The 16,612-nt window shown below is 42.8% G+C and overlaps 1 protein-coding gene across 1 annotated transcript in view; it reads left to right on the top strand.

The window, feature by feature from the left end:
* The window catches only part of LOC121736245 (dystrophin, isoforms A/C/F/G/H), a 523,358-nt gene that overhangs the window by 31,091 nt on the left and 475,655 nt on the right, over positions 1-16,612 (top strand). The window contains exons 11-31 of the mRNA XM_042127329.1: positions 598-745; positions 908-1,090; positions 1,431-1,547; positions 2,068-2,175; positions 2,633-2,860; positions 3,246-3,399; positions 3,556-4,293; positions 4,577-4,710; positions 5,046-5,433; positions 6,019-6,124; positions 6,410-6,548; positions 7,127-7,279; positions 7,645-7,767; positions 8,119-8,244; positions 8,462-8,638; positions 11,911-12,552; positions 12,850-13,998; positions 14,668-14,886; positions 15,599-15,745; positions 15,995-16,051; positions 16,288-16,530. Coding sequence (XP_041983263.1) covers positions 598-745; positions 908-1,090; positions 1,431-1,547; positions 2,068-2,175; positions 2,633-2,860; positions 3,246-3,399; positions 3,556-4,293; positions 4,577-4,710; positions 5,046-5,433; positions 6,019-6,124; positions 6,410-6,548; positions 7,127-7,279; positions 7,645-7,767; positions 8,119-8,244; positions 8,462-8,638; positions 11,911-12,552; positions 12,850-13,998; positions 14,668-14,886; positions 15,599-15,745; positions 15,995-16,051; positions 16,288-16,530 — 5,479 coding nt within the window. The remainder of the gene's footprint in view (positions 1-597; positions 746-907; positions 1,091-1,430; positions 1,548-2,067; positions 2,176-2,632; positions 2,861-3,245; positions 3,400-3,555; positions 4,294-4,576; positions 4,711-5,045; positions 5,434-6,018; positions 6,125-6,409; positions 6,549-7,126; positions 7,280-7,644; positions 7,768-8,118; positions 8,245-8,461; positions 8,639-11,910; positions 12,553-12,849; positions 13,999-14,667; positions 14,887-15,598; positions 15,746-15,994; positions 16,052-16,287; positions 16,531-16,612) is intronic.

Raw genomic sequence — 16,612 nt, 5'->3', positions numbered from 1 at the left:
ATAAAAAGTATCAATCTTTTTTTAAACTATATTTTCATCTTGATTTACAATTTTTCCGTTAGTCGTTATGGCTAAGCCATTTCAATTCCTAAAAAAAAAAACAATTCCGTTAGTCAAATTTGACGTTCGTGTTTGACATTTCTTAATCCAGTTCAGAGACAAATATTACAGGTTAAAACCATTCAGAAGTAAAAGTGCACATGATACCGAAACAGAACCACTCACTTTACAACTGTTTACATACCTGCACGGATTAGCTCAGGTTTTGACAAAGTTAATGATAGGGGAGCAGGATATTAATATTAGTCTACATTTACAGCGAAAGAGTATTCTCATATACGTCAATACGCCAAAAGGGTACCTGGAGCTCGATCATCGTTATTTCGTTCGCAGGCCGTCTCGTTTGCGCGTGAGACAGTTCGCACGCGAGTGAGATTGCCTGCGATCGAAACTACAATCGACACTTATTGTCCGATCGTCTCAGATGCAAAAATACACTGAGTGGACAACTGGTATTTACCTGAGTTGAAATTTCGCACTTAGTAAAATAACCATAAGTGTGATGAGAGCACTAATTGAATGTTCTGTCTCTTTCAGCGAATGGCTGACGTCGACGGAGGACCGCATGTCGCGTATGGAGGAGGCGGGCGAGCCGGCGGCGGCGCTGGCGGCGGCGGAGCAGTTGCACGCCGAGCTGCGGCGACAGCAGCCGCTCGTGGACGCACTGTCTGACGCCGTGCTAGTGGTGCGTAGTGATGTCACAGCAGGGGGGGGGGATGGTAGTTGTGACGTCAATCTACGAATGGCTGACGGCGACGCAGGACCACATGTCGCTTATGAAGGAGAGAGCTTTCCGTCTAGCCCCCTTTCGCAACTTTGTTACAATAATAATATCAATAATTTTCAGGTGGATGAATCAGGCGACGAGGTGGAGCTAGAGGACCGTCTACGTGCGCTCGGCGAGCGGTGGTCGCACGCGGCCGCGTGGACGCTCGCACGGCTGCGGCGGTTACGTGCGCTGCTGCCGCTAGACACGAAGCTACGTGAGCTACAGTCGCGTGCGCATGCGTTAGAACCGCATCTTAAACAGGTATGTGCTTGAATTGTTTCATGTTTGGTCTTGAAGTATGTCATCAAAATAAGGTAAAAGTATCACAAGCTAGAAGACATAATTTCGCCTATGATGTGGGTTTTAATTGCCACGTTGTTATCTTTTTGGATTGTCTGTACTTCAAAAGCAAAAAAAAAAAAAACAAATGATTTTTGGCAAGCTGTAAGTTTACCAGGATTTGGAAACTAACCGTGCGGTCATTGGTACAATACCTAGCACGGCGAGCGTTTATTGGATGTCGCGAGATGAAGTTTCATAACCCGAGTTGATTTACATATTGTGAATCAGCTGGGCCCTGATAAAATGTAAAACTCAACAGATGGAGGCGTACCCGGCGAGCGAGATCGGCGAGGTGCTGGAGCGGATATCCGGCCTGCAGCGCGCCGCGCACTCGCTGCGTGTGCTGCGACGAGAACTCACCGAGTTGATACCACAGGTATGTCCTTGTCTAGTTTACCGGTCGTGGGACGGAGAAATTAATTTATTGATCTTATAGATTATCATTAGGCGGGTCCAGGCACTTTCCTCGCGCGGCACACGCCTCGCAAGGCTACTCCTTCTGTATGGACGTGCCTCACGAACGAGCGTGGCAGCCTCGGAATCATTGTGATGCTGCCTGCAAACGACTGAACAAATCAAAAGGCCGACACTCGGTGGCTCGGGCGCTTTACCGCTCGCCCGCGGTAGCGCGCGCACTTGCCTCGGGCGAGGCACGTCTACACTAACCGAGCTGCTTCGCGCGGCGAATGCCTCGCGAGGCTGCTCGCTCTGTGTGGACGCGCCTATTGATATCTCGTTGTAACAGTGTTGTAAATGATATATCCTTGTTTTATATGATGTTCAGTTTCGCGTTAATCTTACCAGATTGACGGACTGAACTGATGAGAAACTGAGGGTGTAACCTACATCATACAAGTTATATTGAAGACTTTTTTTCACTTCAATAATGCGTGCAGGTGTCGGCGGTGGGCGGGGCGGAGGCGGGGCGCGTGGCGGACGACGCGGAGGGCCTGCACGACACGCTCGACGCGCTGCAGCTTATGCTGGACGTGCAGGGGGACAGGGTGAGTGATGCTGCCTAAGCTATATAGTCCAGGGATTCCATAACTTTTGATACCTATACGACAGTTTAAAAAAATTGAACAACTCAAACTCAATTTTTTTTATTCAGAATATTTTTTTCAAATATTCTCTGAAAGTCTGTCCGGTTACGATACTGTATGTCCGCTGACGTCGTGTAGCCTATAACCAGTGGATGATCTAGATGCCAACGATATCTCAATTAATTACGATAACTAGTTTACCAGTTATTAGGGACCAAATGAACATCTAAATTCTAAAGCTACATTTTGACATAGAAGTCAAAATCGTAATCGTCCTTTTTGTTTTGACATAGTTGTGTAAAAATGTAAAATGGACCGTAGCTACTGCGGCATCCAACGGACATATTATTAATATGACGTGGCATCGCTCTTAGGCTACTGTTTCTTACTCTGACGTATCGATAAACACAATTTTCAGATTAAAGAGCTGGGTTTCGAATTCGACATCAATACCACCGAAGAGGAGAGTTCCCCCACTGCCGGTGCTACCATCACCACCACGATGACCGTCGACGTCGACCGCAGCGACGCCGACCGCAACGACCGCGCCAAGAAGCCCCGTCTGTCGGAGACCGCAGCAGACTTCCAAGCGGGGTATAAGGTGTTCGAAGACTGGGCTGAGAAGACTGAGAAGGAGCTCGATGAGGTGAGATGAGAGATAATAACAGGATTTACGTTTTTTAGTCGGGTTATGTCTGGTTATGTCAAGCCCAGCCGATAGACAACGTCTAACCCAACCAAATAACGTAGGTCCGCTAACTATGAATCAAATTCTCTGATACTATATATGGAATTTACGTTTATGTAGAGAGAGTGCTCTTGTGTACTGCGCACACGCTTGGACACGATAAAATTACTCCTGCGTAACTGGGCCGGTTTAATTCCTGGTTGCAAAGAAACCGGCCATCGAAACCTGTGCCGGAGTAGTAATTATTATTTATGTATGATGAATGAATATAATATAATTATATGATTATGTATGATGATGTTTCAATCTGTGAGTGTGTGTGCTAAAAATATCTGCGTTTCAGTGCGGGCGCTCGCTGCAGCGTTGTGACGGCGCGCGACGCGACGCGGCTCAGGCGTTGCTGCGTCGCGTGCAGCGGGAGAGCGAGGACAAGAACGCTGATCTCGCCCACGTGACTGAAATACAGCGGCGACTGGCGGCGGATCCCGCGCTCAGAGGTATAATAGAACGCTATTACTGTGAAAACATGTAATTAATAGTGTTTACAGTTTATGTAGTTTATATTTTTCAAATAAATAAAAGTTACGCCGAAAACCATGTATGGATAAATCGCATACGGTGGGGGTTTCTTATACGTTTCCTCTCGTTTTCAGAAGAGGCAAAATTACATGCGAAGAGCATCGAAGAAGTAAAAATACGATGGGACGGGATACAGAAGTCCCTCCTCGAGCTCCGAAACACGCTGAACCTTCTAGAGGACAAGGAGAACTACTATAAGGGCCTAGAAGCGTTCCAGAATGAGCTAGAAGATATAAATTCTTGGAAGGATAGAATGCTCACCGACCCACCGTCCAACAACCAACTCATCCACCTACGGAACAGAATAAGAATGATGAAGCAACTGGAGGTACGACTGAAGGAACTAAACGCACAATCGATTATATTACTCACGAAATCGATATCGAAATCGCACAAAGACGAAATAGAGGCGGACTCTAAACGAATTAACGAAGCTTTTGAGGAGCTGATCACTCATCTAGGTAAACGAGAAGTCGAAATTAAATTGGCATTAAACAAAAAGCCGGTTGTAGTCCAGACAGACGAATATAAGAATGTGCAGAGCAAAATACAGGAGATGGAGGCTCAAATCATGTCGGAACATGCCATAGTCTCCTCGAAAGTTGACATGGAGAGGAGATTGGAGGAGTTGAAGCGGCTGAGACTCAAGTTTGATGATATGCAGTCCTCCTATGACACGGTAGTGAAGGAGAAGAGGGAGAAATACGAGAAAGGCAGCGTCCAGGATTTGCGAAGCAGCCTGGAGAATCTGGTCGTCAAGTTCTCAGACTCGAAGACTATTTTGGAGGGGAAAATTAATAAGTTGCAGAAAGGTATGTAGTGTTTCTTTATCCTATTATATACTTGCTGGACCCGCGCGGCGCGTAAATGCCGTTTGCACGTGAGCTGATGTTGCCAGCTACTGAAACTATAATTCACCACGTTCACAATATTAAAATTTAAATTCACGGACGCATGAATCTCGTGAGCCTTTGATTGGTAAACTACTTAGCCGTAACTTTGCGTGTGACTGATGCTTTTATACGCATTTGCGTACGATTTGGCGACGTATGCCACGCCCCCATAACATATTTCTTATTATAAAATCTGTATCAGGTATCGAGCTGCTGTCCCAGCTGGAGGCGGAGTGTACGGAGGTGCGGGCGTGGCTGGAGCGTGTCAACAGTGCAGTGGGCGCCGTGCCGCTCGGTGACGTCGACGACCTCACACGGCTACTGGGCGACAGTAACGTGAGTTTTTGAGTGTCAAGGATCCATCTGTTTACCGCATAACAGCAGGTAGGGGGAGGTGGGGATTATGTCAAATGTTACTTAAAGGATTTTGTGTGACATATACCTCTACAAATGGTCCCTGAGGAGGAAAATAGCGACCATGAAGTGTAGTAGAGGTTATATTGTAAAATATTAAGTGTTGTTTTTGTGTCAAGCGTTTTATTGTCAGAAAACAAATACAGACTATGCAGCTTTTGTATTATTTACATAAGAAAGGGTAGATTTCAAGAAAAAGTTATTATTATTATTATTAAATATACTATATTCAGTTTAATTCAAGATTCTTTTTTCAGAAATTCCTAGAAGAGAAACCGACATACCAATCGAAGCTTGACGATATCGAAGCGACCAAAGACCAAATACTCGAAGACTGCGAGGAATCTCTCGCCAAATCGATCACAGAAAGCACCAAAGACCTGAAAAATCAATTCGAAACCATCACCAAGAGTCTTCTAGAACATAACGAGGCGCTCCGTCGAGGTCTAGAACGAACGGAGAATGTCTTCGGCCGTATAGAGGACATGGAGAAGTGGCTGGACCAGCTGCAAGAGGAAATACCCAAGGATGAGGAGTGCACCATCACGGATTCCGGTCAGCTGTACCAGATGAAGACGAGGTTCCAGACGCTGAAAGACAAGTGCGAGGAGAAGACGGTTGAGTTCAGAGATCTTAGTGAGGAGGGTAAGATTTGACGTTTGAAATTATGTATAGTGGCTTATAATCATAAAGTTAATATACCTAGTGGAATAGAGCAACAATCTCGAGCTGTCTCAGTCTCTGTGTGAAAAATATGTGTACGTATACACACACAAGCATGATTGAACATGAATTCTATGAGATTAAATTGTCAACGTGCGGCACGTGCCGACTGGACGTCAAAAAAAGAGTGCTGCTGTCGTGTATCACACGTCTCTTTGTACCACGCAGTGTTACTGATAGTGACATCTCTCTTGCTCAGGCCTTTGTTGCTCTTTTCCGCTAGGTATATTAACTTTATACTCATAATATATATCTGACACGTCTTTTTCCTATAATTTGGCAATAGAGTTCAAAAAGTTTTTTGGTTCCGACCGAGACTATACACATCATTTCGTCAATAATTGTTCCCCTTGTACTTATATTTGGTATATTCCTTGTATATATTTTGGTTTATTATTATTAAACAGAATATAATATGAAGTTAAATAACGTAAGCTCATTTTCTTGCTAATTTTACGACAATAACGTTGATTTTGAATGTGATGATTAATATGATGATGTGTCCAGGTAATGAGCTGCTAGAAGCGGGCGAGCGCGCGGCACTGGCGCGGCGACTGACGCAGCTCAGCGCGCTGTGGACGCGCCGCACGCACTGCGTCTACGAGCGATACAAGTGAGTGACGCCACATTATAGTCCATTTGCGTTACATGTTAACGTTATATAATATCCCGTTCATTAACAATTTTTGTTGTCCTATAAACCTTATTTTTATGGGGCAATAAGAACAACCAGACTCTTGGCACCAAAGTCTGTATAAAAGTTAAGTTTAGAAAACACATTGGTCAATGACTTTCTTAAATCCAGCAAATAATTTCAAGACGTATAATACATTTGTCAACAAGAATTATGATAATTTATGGAATAAGTTAAAAATTAAAAGTTTCTTTGATCGTGCAGGGTGCTGACGGAGGCGTGGCACGAGTCCGGCGAGCTGCGGTCATGGCTGGCGCTGCGGGGGGCGTGGCTTGACGGGCTGCAGCGCCGCCTGCGACCCGCCGCGCCCGCAGACGCCGAGGAGATCGCGGACGAGCTCTACGTGAGTTACTGTCACGTTCAGGAGAAATTTTAGCACAGAACACAAAGTTAGAAGAATGTTATGAAGCGCTGTTTGTACGTGACTCGATGTCGCTCAATTGGAACTACATTTAGCCGCTGTCGCTGCTCATCGTGCTGCCGGCGATATCGCCCTGAATACTTACGCGGCAGTAACGACGCGAGTGAGCGTTTACACTCAGCCCTGTAGCGTACTCGCCGCGTCGGGCAGCGGTAGCGGCATGACGAGTGGCAGAGCGAGTGACTATTTACCCTCTCGCGCTGCCCACTTCCCTGCCCAATAGGGCTGAATATGAACGACGCTATAGATACACGCACGCTTATCTCGTGAGTCTCTGATTGGTGACAAACACTACTTGTGTCTAGTAATACCACGACTGACACTTTAATACAAAAAAAAAAATATGTCTAGTGGAGTTTAGTACAGGTCAGGTTAGGTAGTCACCAAAGAAATTTCCTAAAAACTGTGGTCTGTGAGACGTCCACTCTTTAATTATTATTATTCATAGAAATTTTATATTAGATAGCACCTTACAAATAAAACATACATTGTCTTCTTAGGAGCTGGAGAACTACCTGGCGCAGCGCAGCGACTCGCAGCTAGAGCGCATCGAGGGTGTCGGGCGGCAGCTCGCGGACGCCGACATCATGCGGGACAGTATCCGCCACGAGCTGCAGGCGCTGCACGAGCGCTGGCAGACGCTGCAGGCGCAGGTGAGCGATCACGTGGCCACGTGGTCAACAATGGCTAAAAGTTGGATTATGACCCAGGAGGAAAGGGACAGCGAAGACATCTGACGACTTACACTTCCTTTAAGCCCATTTTCACGTGATTGGGTCATTCAAAATGTGCTATTTAATAAACATAGAATGAAAGATATAACATAATACTCATTTACATCCATGATGTGACTTATACATATACTTACGGTACGGTACTGGATGATAAATAAGGATTCTGAATACGCAGTGAGCTTGGTTAAAATGTCATCTACTTGACAATTGGATCTTTAGCAAGTAGATATTGTTAATACTGAATTATTATTTGTTTGTTAGTAATGTTGTCTTATTATGTACAGGCGGCGGAACGCTGCAAGGCGCTGGAGGCTGCTGCGCAGGAGGCAGCGGCAGGCGAGCTGGCATTAGACGCTCTGCTGCGTCGCCTGGACGAGTTGCTGGAGCACCCGGAACCCGCTGATCAGGTAAGTTTTTTATGAAACGCAAAAAAGAAATGATTAATTGTAGGCTATAGCCGCCATCAAGAGACACAACACAGAACATTCAATTTATTTTCCTCTGTGGTGTGGAGTTGCGTTCCTAGTTTCGAAATTCCTCAAACGTATAAAGAATCCCGTGGGCCTCTAATTGGTTACAAAGACTTTGCCGTGTAGCAATTTTTAATGCAACTGACACTTTTAAACATAAAACATTATTAAAAACGTTTTTGCGACGCGTGCCACGTTCACAAAACATGTCTCTTATTTCTAAAACCTGCGGCTCTCCCACATAGACAAGCGACTGAACAGATAAAACTGATAATGTTACGTGATCAGGTGTGGAGCGAGGTGGAGGCAGCTCGGGCGGGGCTCGCGCGCGTCGCGACGCAGGTTGAGGCGCACCGCGCCGCCGGCCGCGCGCCCGCTGCGGCGAGACTGGCGGATAGACTCAAACTGGCGCAGGTTTGTGATGAATAGCCAATTAAAATTATTTGTTCTTCTAAATAACTCGAAAGCGTATTCTGAAAAACTTGACTTTCAAGCTAGTTAGACAGTTCATGAAGAGCTCAACATGAATCATGAATTATAAGTTACGAGTTACCTATGGGTTAATATGAGTTATGAATTGCTAATTATGATTTACAATTTACGAATTACGAATAATTGTGAATTATCACAGAGTAAACTAGAAGAGGTGGAGTCTCTACGCGGGGAAGCTGGCGCGGCGGGCGCGGCGTGGTGCGGGCGGTTGGCGCGCGCGCGGGCGTCCCTGCACGCGCTGGCGGCGGACGCGGGCGCGCTGGCGCTGCACGCCGCCCACCCCGACCAAGTGCGCCCGCAGCTGCGCCGCTGCCTGGTCAGTAGTGCTATATAACAGAGCGGGCTGGAGGAGGTGGAGTCAGTAGTATAATAATCTAGCGGACCCGACGGGCGTTGTCCCGTCGTATATTTTTTTGTTAAATCAGGGGAAAGAGATCCCCTGATGGAAAGCAACATCAGACGAGTTGCCGGCTTTTTCTAACTAAATAAATCTTTAATTAATTTATTTATAGATTAATGCACTTAAGGTACCTACAAAGGTGAACTCAATGCCTTTAATGGCATTTCTACGAGTCAACCTCTGGGCGTTAAGACAACAAAAATTTATAGGTGCCATTATATAAAGAGCAAAAAAAATAATAATTAAATTAAGAAATTTAAAAAAACCTCCGCCAAACAACTTTAAAAAGTAATGAAATAATATATTTAGTATGACTTTAAGTTTAAATAATTCCTAAGTGTAAAGTGATATTTTAGTCCATAATTGTTGTCACGGTGTGTCGGGGGACCGCCAACAGTGTCTTTTGCATTTTGTATCGCCATGTCACTGATTGTCTCGATTAGGTTCGCTGAAAAACTGTAATGTTACGTGAAATCAAACATCTACATTAGCGGTCATCCGACACATGTTGATTATGTTTCCTGTATAGCCGTAACCCAAAAAACTTGTCACAATAAATTTATACTCGTACATACCGTCCAGAATTATTTTACCTTTACAAGGACTCCTATGACATGGAAATAAGGGCCAATCTCATAGAAACTAATATAATATAGTGACTATAATTGTATGTTTGTGAATGAGCGTGATGTGTGGTTCAATAAACCATTGTGTAGTTGAAAGGATTCCGACGGCGGGAGCTATGAAACTTGGATGCGGCAATTCAGCTTTTAACGTTGTTAGTGGCGGCAGAAAAGGAAGATCTTCCGACCGAGAGAGCTATATTTAGGCGTCATACAATAAGTTTGTTTCTTTAATCAATCTTTACTAATATTATTTTTATCGAGCTTTTGCCCGTGGCTTCGCTCGCGTTAACAAGTATTAATATACAAATTTTCATCCCCTATTTTAACCCCTTGGGGTTGGAATTTGTCAAAATCCTTTCTTAGCGGATGCCTACGTCATAACATCTACCTGCATGCAAAATTTCATCCCGATCCGTCCAATGGTTTGGGCTGTGCGTTGATAGATCACCATGTCAGTCAGTCACCTTTGAGTTTTATATATCTATACTAATATTATAATTCTGCAGAGTTTGTTTGTTTGTTTGTTTGAACGCGCTAATCTCAGGAACTACTGGTCCGATTTGAAAAATTCTTTCAGTGTTAGATAGCCCATTTATCGAGGAAGGCTATAGGCTATATTTTATCACGCTAAGATTAATAGAAATTTATCACGCTGTGGCGGTACCCATTCGCTCTCGCTCGGTCGGAAGATCCTCCTTTTCGGCCGCCACTAACAACGTTAAAACGCTAAGACTAATAGGAGCAAAGAAATAGTGGAAAATGTTGAAAAAACGGGGGAAATTATATGAAAGGGCTTATTTGAAAGCGCTAATCTCAGGAACTACTGGTCCGATTTAAAAATATGGTGTTGGAAATTTAGGCGCCATACAATAAGTTTGTTTCTTTTAAAAAATAAATAAACGTAATAAATCTTTACTAATTATTAACGAGCTTTTGCCCGCGGCTTCGCTCGCGTTAAGTATTATTATACAGTGTGTAACAAAAACTAGTGATAATACTTTAGGGTGTGTACATGTTCCTTGTAGAGAGTTCACTGTGAAAGTAGCTGCTCTGAAAGACGATTTTTTTTTCACTTTTGTATGGGCAAGGGCCCGAGCGTCACGAGTTTCCCCTTACAAAAGTGAAAAAAAAATGTTGGTCTTTCAGCGCTGCTACTTTCACAGTGAACTCTCTACAAGGAACACGTACACACCCTAAAGTATTATCACTTGTTTTTGTTACACCCTGTATACAAACTTATATCCCCTATTTGAACCCACTGGTGTTGTAATTTATCAAAATCCTTTCTTAGCGGATGCCTACGTCATAACATCTATCTGCATGCCAAATTTCAGCCCGATCCGTCCAGTGGTTTGGGCTGTGCGTTGATAGATCACTATGTCAGTCAGTCGGTCACCTTTAAGTTTTATATATACAGTGTGTAACAAAAATAAGTGATAATACTTTAGGGTGTGTGCGTGTTCCTTGTAGAGAGTTCACTGTGAAAGTAGCAGCTCTGAAAGACGAAAATTTTTTTTCACTTTTGTATGGGCAAGGGTCCGAGAGTCACGAGTTTCCCCATACAAAAGTGAAAAAAAAAATGTTGGTCTTTCAGCGCTGCTACTTTCACAGTGAACTCTATACAAGGAACACGTACACACCCTAAAGTATTATCACTTATTTTTGTTACATCCTGTATAGATACAAAAGTGTGTCCGTCTGTAACCTTATGCTTAAATAGCTGAATAGATTTAGATGGGATTTGTTTTGAAAATACTTTGAGAAATTGAGACACGGGAAAGAACATAGTTAAGATTGTTTTTGTCGGAAAAATTTACGGATCCCGCATAACAAAAGAAAAGAGACTTCATATAGTCAACATTACATTTATGATAGTAAAGGATAAATATTAGTATTTATAAATATATTATGACGTCTTAATCTGAGTATCTTTAATGTAATGAAGAGTTTGATAGAGTCGAAATGTACTTACATAAAATTATAGTAAACAGTACGTTAAGTATCTTTCAATGCGACCGTTGTACTTAAAAATGCATCTGTAAAATAATGTAATACGTATTCGTAGCTCGTTGTTTTAATCAGTTCTGACCACAATCAGTCGCGACATGAGCTGGGACTCGGTCTATTTCGCGTTCTCCTTCACCATGACCATTTACAAGTGCCATGTAAGAGTTGCCTATTCACCTGTAAAACGAGCCCTAAATATCTGTTTTAGTATATTTTTTTGGTATTGGTTAGGAAGTATTGTAAAAGTGTTATAGGATATGTGTATTGAGTAATAAATAACTAAAGAAAAATAGTTTTCTCGGAAGAATTTTTGAATAAACTTTAATTATGGCATTTTTCAAGGTTACTCATAGATCTTTCCATCTTTGTGGTAGGCATCAGGTAGACATTCTGAAAAAAATTGATTCAAATTTACTCAGAAATAAAACAACTTTTATTTTATTTTATTTGAGACATACTTTTTGTCTACTACATACTACTACGTATATGGGCTAAGAATGCAGCGTTTTCAAGATTGAAATGCATGTGTATATTTAATAACTTTTCCATTTTCAGAGATTCTACCGCACGTTGAGCGAGATCAAGGGCGAAGTGGAGTCTATCATCAAAACCGGACGCAAGATGGTCGAAGAGAAGTCCATTCCAGATCCTCAAGACTTCTCCAAGAAGATCGATGAACTTAAAGAACTGTACAACAGACTGGGCGCTCACGTCACAGAATCCAAGACCAAATTAGAAACGGCGCTACTGACAGCGAGAGAGATCCAAAACGACGTCCAGAGTTTGACCATGTGGCTCCAAGGTTTAGGGAACGTCGGAAAACAGACCCTGGAAATAGAAATGTCCCGAATGGAAGCTATCAAAGACAAACTGAACGCCAGCTACGTGGAATTCGCTAAGAACTGTGATCCCGTGTACTTAGAAAACCTTAAAGAGCAAGTGGACGATATAAATACTAAATGGGATAGTCTCAAGAGGCATGGGCTAGGTAAGAAAGAAGAAAAAAAGGAGACGGAGGCAGAAGCACTGCAAAGGTACTTAAACGATATCGACAAGGAGTTGGACAATCACGACACAATGTCGGCAGCTAAACTGAAGCTGCTGAAGACAGAAGTAAAATCGAAAGGGAACGAAGTGGAGACGATGGACAACAAAGCCCTCACGAAGCAGTGGGAGAGGATCCTGGAGAAGATAACGGTAAGTGACTTTATTGTATTCAGCTTTGTTAATTTCGTTGTGAATTCCAAACGTTTTGCTACGGACACTGTTTATAAACGCACATTCGCTTTCCGGACGAACAGAACAGGTGTAATCTAACGGTGTGTTAAGTGTTTGTAAATAACTGTGTAAATATGGTGTGGGGTGGAGATCACGCAAACAAAATCACTCATCGACACGGCTTGGACTCACTGGTTTCATGCTTTCATTCACCGACGCTTTGGGATCATACATTGGGAACTAACATACACGAACTAAGACTGTCTGTGGTTGCAGGCGTCGGAACGGACCGAAAGAGATAGCGTTGAGTACGAAAATGTTACGGACACGATCAAAAGACGCCTGGAGAGTCCCGTCAACTCTCCGGACACGGAGAGACCTGAGTTCAAGAGGTCCAAGATACCTCTAGCCTTGCACAGTCCGGCTCCCATAAAGAAGGAAATTAAAGAGGGGGGGATTAGGAGTAGGGGGTCGTCGCTGGAACGACGACAGAGGAAGGACACCAGTCCTATGAGCGATAGCATGACCAGTACGATGTCCATCGATTCAATGGAAGGCTCAGTATCGCTGACATCCGTGCCAACCACTCCCGATACTCCCAGAAAAGATAGCAGTACGTTCAATCTACTAAAAGATAGCGATCTATTCACGCAGATATCTAAAAACAAAATCGAATGTGCTCCCATACCTGAGAAGGAAGACAAAACTAAGAGGAGAGAATCAGACCCGTGTCACGTTGTAGCGATTACAGAACACGAGATTGTCAAATCTACTGTCAGTCCGGTAGAACCGATGGAAATAACAACGGACACTGTGGAAACAGTCGTAGAATTTATACCTCAGAACGTGGAAACGGTAGAAATTATAGATGACACCGAAGGGGAATCCCTATGTGATTCAGATGAAGAAAGTAAATCTGGAGACTTGGGAACGGAACCACAAACTTTTGTCGTTGAAGTGACGACTGTAGAGAAACGCATGAAACCGACTTTGGGTATACTAAAACGCAAAGACGCTGGGAGAGATAAAAGTAAGGTAGTAACAGTGTCAGAAATCCCAGATATTATTCCCGATTCTGAAGATGTTTCAATGAAGACACCGCCGCCTACGCCATTCGCTGGTGCCACAGATAATCCTCTACTTTATGATTTAGCTGTGCAACAGATTGAGGCTCAGAAGAATCTTATGAGGGATGAAGTAAATGAGTATTTGATACTAGACGAGGTACCCAAAGACCAGGCGGCGTTACCGGAGCCCTCTGCTACTGAAACTCTTTCTAGTGATACAGTGGAGTTAAGAGATGATAAGCCGATGAAGAAGAGTGGAGTCAGCATATCTGGATCCACATTGGAGAGATTGAGAAGAAAATCCGCCAACAAAGCAGAAGAAGAGGTTATTTATTCTGAAGTAGAGGATGCACCTCAGGTACAATAATTATTTAGTTATGAATTCTTGATAGGGGTCTTAAACTATTTATTGGGGAAAAAAACTTTGTTGTCAGGATTATTAGAATATTAGGATTAGCTTCGCCAAATTTTTGACGAATAATTAACATCTCAGATGTTGTTAATTGTTTGTCATGGTATGATGGAAGACAAATTTGTAAAAATTTGTCTTCCATCATACCGTCATAATTCATAAATACGAATAACGAGCGGTACCATCATGATTCTACGACAAACTCGAACCCAAAACGATTCTGGCTTATGTATCTTTGTTATTATTAATTTTGTGATAACTGTACCAGAGCTGTAACGGTCACAGAGCAGAAAGTATTTCGTGATTCGTCCATTGACCTATCACTTCTCTCTTTTATATATAATATTTCTATTGCCCTATAACGTACGTGTTGGACGGAGATAGCCAAAATAATCTTGTCTAAATTAAAGAGATACATACATAGATCAATGACCAATTATGTTCATGTTCTGTGACCGGGCTCTAGCTCGTCCTATTAATTTTTTGTCTCTTTTACTTACACACTAAGATATTTTAGATACTGTGTGTATCTGGAAAAATAAGATAGTATCATAAGTGAAAGAGACACGCAAATAACGTACAGCACGCAAACAAAACATCAGCACCATTTTCTAGGCACGCCTCTCAGCGTCGGATTTCGACGAAAAGGAACCCCTGTCCACCTCGACTCCTATCAAGGAGGACAGGAAACAAGTGCAGGTGGTGGCCATGTCGCCCAAGATACAGGATGATGAGACCAGGAAGCAGTCACCAAGTCCGATCCTGCACAAGTCCCATATACCTATAAGCAAGAAGGCATACGAGAAGTATCAACGCACGGATGAGTATGCCGAGGTAAGTGTACTTATTTGTTTTAAAACTTTATTATATTATTATCCACCGTACATAAAAATGTTAAAAGTTTATAACAATTTATCCATTTATCTTGAAGGTAAAGAAACTAAAAACACACATTCAACCGACATTTAAAAATATTATGAGATTTGTATATTTGTTCTTTTTAATTACTTTTATAAATAAAATATAACTTTTGCCTTTGTCTGGCGTATTTCAAAAGTGTTAATAATATGACAGACTAGCTGTTGCCCGCGACTTCGTCCGCGTCAACTTAGTATAATAACAAACATGGATAGTCCGCTAACAAATATGAAAAAAGTAAAATATAACCTCCTCCTTTTTGGAAGTCGGTTAAAAAGTAGTCTAAGTTACACCTTACTACATCAGCTATCTACCAAAAAAAGACCCGGCAAAATATCTCCAGCCGTTTCAGAGATTAGCTGGAACAAACAGACAGACAGACAGACATACAGATAAAAATTGTAAAAAATGTTGTTTTGGTGTTTGTAGCGTATATAGATTCATATGCATGTAGTAAAAAACGGTTCTTTCAATATTACAGACACTCCAATTTTATTTGTATGTAAGTATAGATGTATAGATAAAGACAGCGGACTATGTAATGTAATATTTTTAGAATGATGGTTACGGACTACTACTACGCCATTCTATAAACAATAAATATTTTTACATCGTACTTCTGCTACAGGTATGTTCGGCCGAGAGCACCGTAGAAGCGGACGCGGAAGCGGAGGCGGCAGCGGCGGCGGTCCGCGCGCGCTTTCCGCACGGGGCGGACGATGCGGTGCTCGAGTTTGTGCGCGAAGCGGAGAAGATGGCGCGGCGATTGCATGTGGTAAGTGTATAATATAATTATTTTAGCAATATTTTAAGCTACGGATTTCCGCAAAGTAACGCCCGATTGTATTAACTGTTTTAATAAAATTACGTAGAAAATTAGAAAATTTAATATTACTTGCCTTGTAGAATAATTATTTAAAATGACGTAACTTCACTGCTTTCGACAATTTGGACTTGATATGACGGGACGGGACAACGTCGACCGGGCCCGAAAGTTACTAAAAATATTACTTTTAATTTTCAGGTACTGTTAACGGTTGCGGCTGTTCCCAGCGAGCGTGACCCAGCCAAACGTTTAGAGGTATGCAATTTATATTACCGATACTAGATGACTATTGACTATATTAATTTTTGAAGATTACATCGTTCTTTCGGATTTTCACGTATAAACCGCTGAATGATTTCTACGCAATTTCACAAGGTGACGCATTGATTCTTTAAATTCCGGGAAAGAACCTCTTACGACCGCAAAATGTTAGATTCTTTCGCGATAAACACTACATCTATTACTAAGCTTTATATTTTTACATATTTCAGATCCTCAAGAATCAACTAGGCAGCGTAGCTCCCGATGCCGCGGCTCTCATCTCTAGAGGCGACTCTCTAGTCTACGACAAGCACCGCGACTGCCCCGCGTTAGCTACGCGCCTGCAGCAGACGCAGGCGCGTCTTCGGGCGGAGTGGGCGCGCGTCATGGCGGAGTTGGACAGCAAGCGCCGCGCCGCCCTCCGCGCCGAGGATATAGCGACGGAGTTGAATACGCTCCTGACGCAGTTGCAGGTTAGAATACTACTACTTTTTCAGGGGAGCAACAATCCCTGTTTTTCGACTGCAGAGCATAATGCGACTCGACTCGACACAA

This window comes from Aricia agestis, chromosome 18 (assembly GCF_905147365.1).
Source record: "Aricia agestis chromosome 18, ilAriAges1.1, whole genome shotgun sequence".
Taxonomy (NCBI): domain Eukaryota; kingdom Metazoa; phylum Arthropoda; class Insecta; order Lepidoptera; family Lycaenidae; genus Aricia; species Aricia agestis.
The sequence above is the reverse complement of the archived record's forward strand: the minus strand, read 5'-3'. Positions and strand labels throughout refer to the sequence as shown.